The sequence below is a fragment of the Euphorbia lathyris genome, chromosome 9 (genome assembly GCF_963576675.1).
Source record: "Euphorbia lathyris chromosome 9, ddEupLath1.1, whole genome shotgun sequence".
NCBI classification, from domain to species: domain Eukaryota; kingdom Viridiplantae; phylum Streptophyta; class Magnoliopsida; order Malpighiales; family Euphorbiaceae; genus Euphorbia; species Euphorbia lathyris.
In genome coordinates this window covers 41,884,947-41,887,165 of record NC_088918.1, presented here as the reverse complement: position 1 = coordinate 41,887,165, position 2,219 = coordinate 41,884,947, and the positions used below count along the sequence as shown (strand labels likewise).

Below are 2,219 nucleotides of genomic sequence, written 5' to 3'. Positions count from 1 at the left end.
TTGATTCTGATTATGCTGGTAGCATTGACACCAGAAAATCCCAAACCGGGTACGTATTCACTGTGTTTGGAACTGCAATAAGTTGGAGGGCAAGTCTACAGTCAGTTGTGACTTTGTCAACAACCGAAGCTGAGTTTATTGCTGTTACAGAGGCAGTAAAAGAAGCTATGTGGCTAAGAGGAGTCTTAACGGAACTTGGAGTGACACAGATTGATGGTTTGAAGATTTACTGTGATAGCTAAGGAGCTATACATCTGTCAAAACATCAAGTTTTTCACGAGCAATCCAAACACATAGATGTGAGAATGCATTTCGTCAGGGATGTGATTAGCACTGGTACTGTTCAGGTGGTGAAAGTGGGAACTGAGGATAACCCAGCCGACATGCTGACCGAATCTGTTTCAAGTAATAAATTTGAACATTGCTTGAAACTGGTTAGGATGGTCAGTGGTCCTTGAGTATATTTTCTTCACTAGTTGATGGAGTGAATAGAAAGACAAGGTGGAGATTGTAAGTCGTTGTTTTCTACCACTTGCTGATGATGATGCTGAGTCAACAAGTCAGCATAATTGTAAGTCAACCCGTCAGCAAGAGTAAAATCAAGAAGTCGGAATGCTGAGTTATCAAGTCAGCATGGCTGTGGTCAGCATGGTACTGAGGTGATAATACAGGTCAACATGGTCTTGCTGTGTTACCACTGGTCAGTAGGTCTTGCTGAGTTTGTACATTTTTTGAGTAAGGATATTTTGGGTATTTTCACAACTTTGTAAAGGCTATAAAAGGTCTGGGTTGGGAAGTAGTTTCACACGAGAGATTATTCTTAGACTAAGTCATTAGTGTACACTGTGATATACTGAGTTGGGGATTGGGAAAACACGAGAGTTTCTAGAGAGGAAACTGTTTCAATCTTGTTGTAATCTCCATTGATTAGTGAAGTTGCTGGATGTAGGCAGTTAAGCCGAACCAGGGTAAATTCTGTGTGTATTCTTTTGATTGCTGTTTCAAGATCCAATCTGTGATCTTTGTGAACTTTGTTTATCTGTGTGGTTGATTGATCGTTCGAAGCGTAGTTCAACAAATCTATTATTTGGTTACTCTATAAACCTATCCAATATTAAGTCGCCTATTATTTTGGTAACATTTGCCAATAAGATAATGAGTTAATAGGTGAACAGAAGTGTTTTTTTGAAGAAGAACAGAAGTGTTAATAAATTGAAATGAACTATTGACTTATACATTAGTGTGATTTCACTAATTTTAACAAGTGTGAAAAAAGAGGACAAATGTTACTCTAAACCCTAAACCCTGAAAATAACCAAATAATAGTCAACATCCATTTTAGATAACTTTGATCTTAATTTGTGAAATGTTTGAGGAGATTATAAGTATACCTGTTGCAGTTGGTGGAGAGGCTAATCTTGTACGGAATGTTAACGCTGCATTTGCCGGGGAGAGACTCAGCGTTGGCTGGGTTAAGGCCAGGGATGCTCCTCGCTGCTGATTTCAAACAGTTGCAAGCTTGTTGGCGATCAGGTGTGGTTTGAGCAGCACCATTAATGGTCCTAACACCATTGCAGCATTGAGGAGTAGGAGCACCTCCTGTTTTCAGATAGTTAATACATGGAGCAAGTGCACCACTTACTTGCCCACAAGTAATGCCTTGAGCAGTGGACATAGCACCAGCAACAACCATAATTGCTACAACCAAAGCTGCTAACTTCATTGCGGCCATTTTGTTTTCTGAGACAATACAAATACAAATACAATACTCAAAGGTTTGTGTTTGGGTGGTGAGTAAAAAGGGTTGAGGATGGGGCGTTTATATACAGGAAAAAGGGACTGTGTGAACTAAGTTAGGTAGCCAATATGGGAAGGGAGTGGTGAGTCATACATAGTAGTTGGATGTTGGGACCTAATTCATTAATTACTTGCATATGGGACGGTTTTTGGACTCTCGCTCTTTCTCTCAACCTTAAATCATTCATCCATGTTTCCCAATACTATTAAGGGTAAATTCTAAAAACAACCCCTGTGGTTTGATGTTGTTCCAAAAAAACCCTTGTGGTTTGTTATTACAAAAAAAAGGACCCTGGTTTGCGCCATTAACCAAAAAACGGAAAATGACTTAACGGTGTTAAAATGCTGACGTGGCACATGGGTAAGGTTGGAAATTCGATTTTTTTTATTTTTTTTTAATTTTTCTTTTTTCTTTTTCTTTT

At 38.9% G+C, this 2,219-nt stretch overlaps 1 protein-coding gene across 1 annotated transcript; it reads right to left on the bottom strand.

The window, feature by feature from the left end:
- Positions 1-238: 238 nt before the first annotated feature.
- LOC136207358 (non-specific lipid-transfer protein 1-like) lies at positions 239-1,732 on the bottom strand. The gene is made up of 2 exons (XM_065998625.1): positions 1,392-1,732; positions 239-254 (listed from the first exon to the last, which is right to left on the bottom strand). Exons 1-2 carry the CDS (start codon positions 1,730-1,732, stop codon positions 239-241), a joined length of 357 nt encoding a protein of 118 aa, XP_065854697.1.
- Positions 1,733-2,219: the final 487 nt, after the last annotated feature.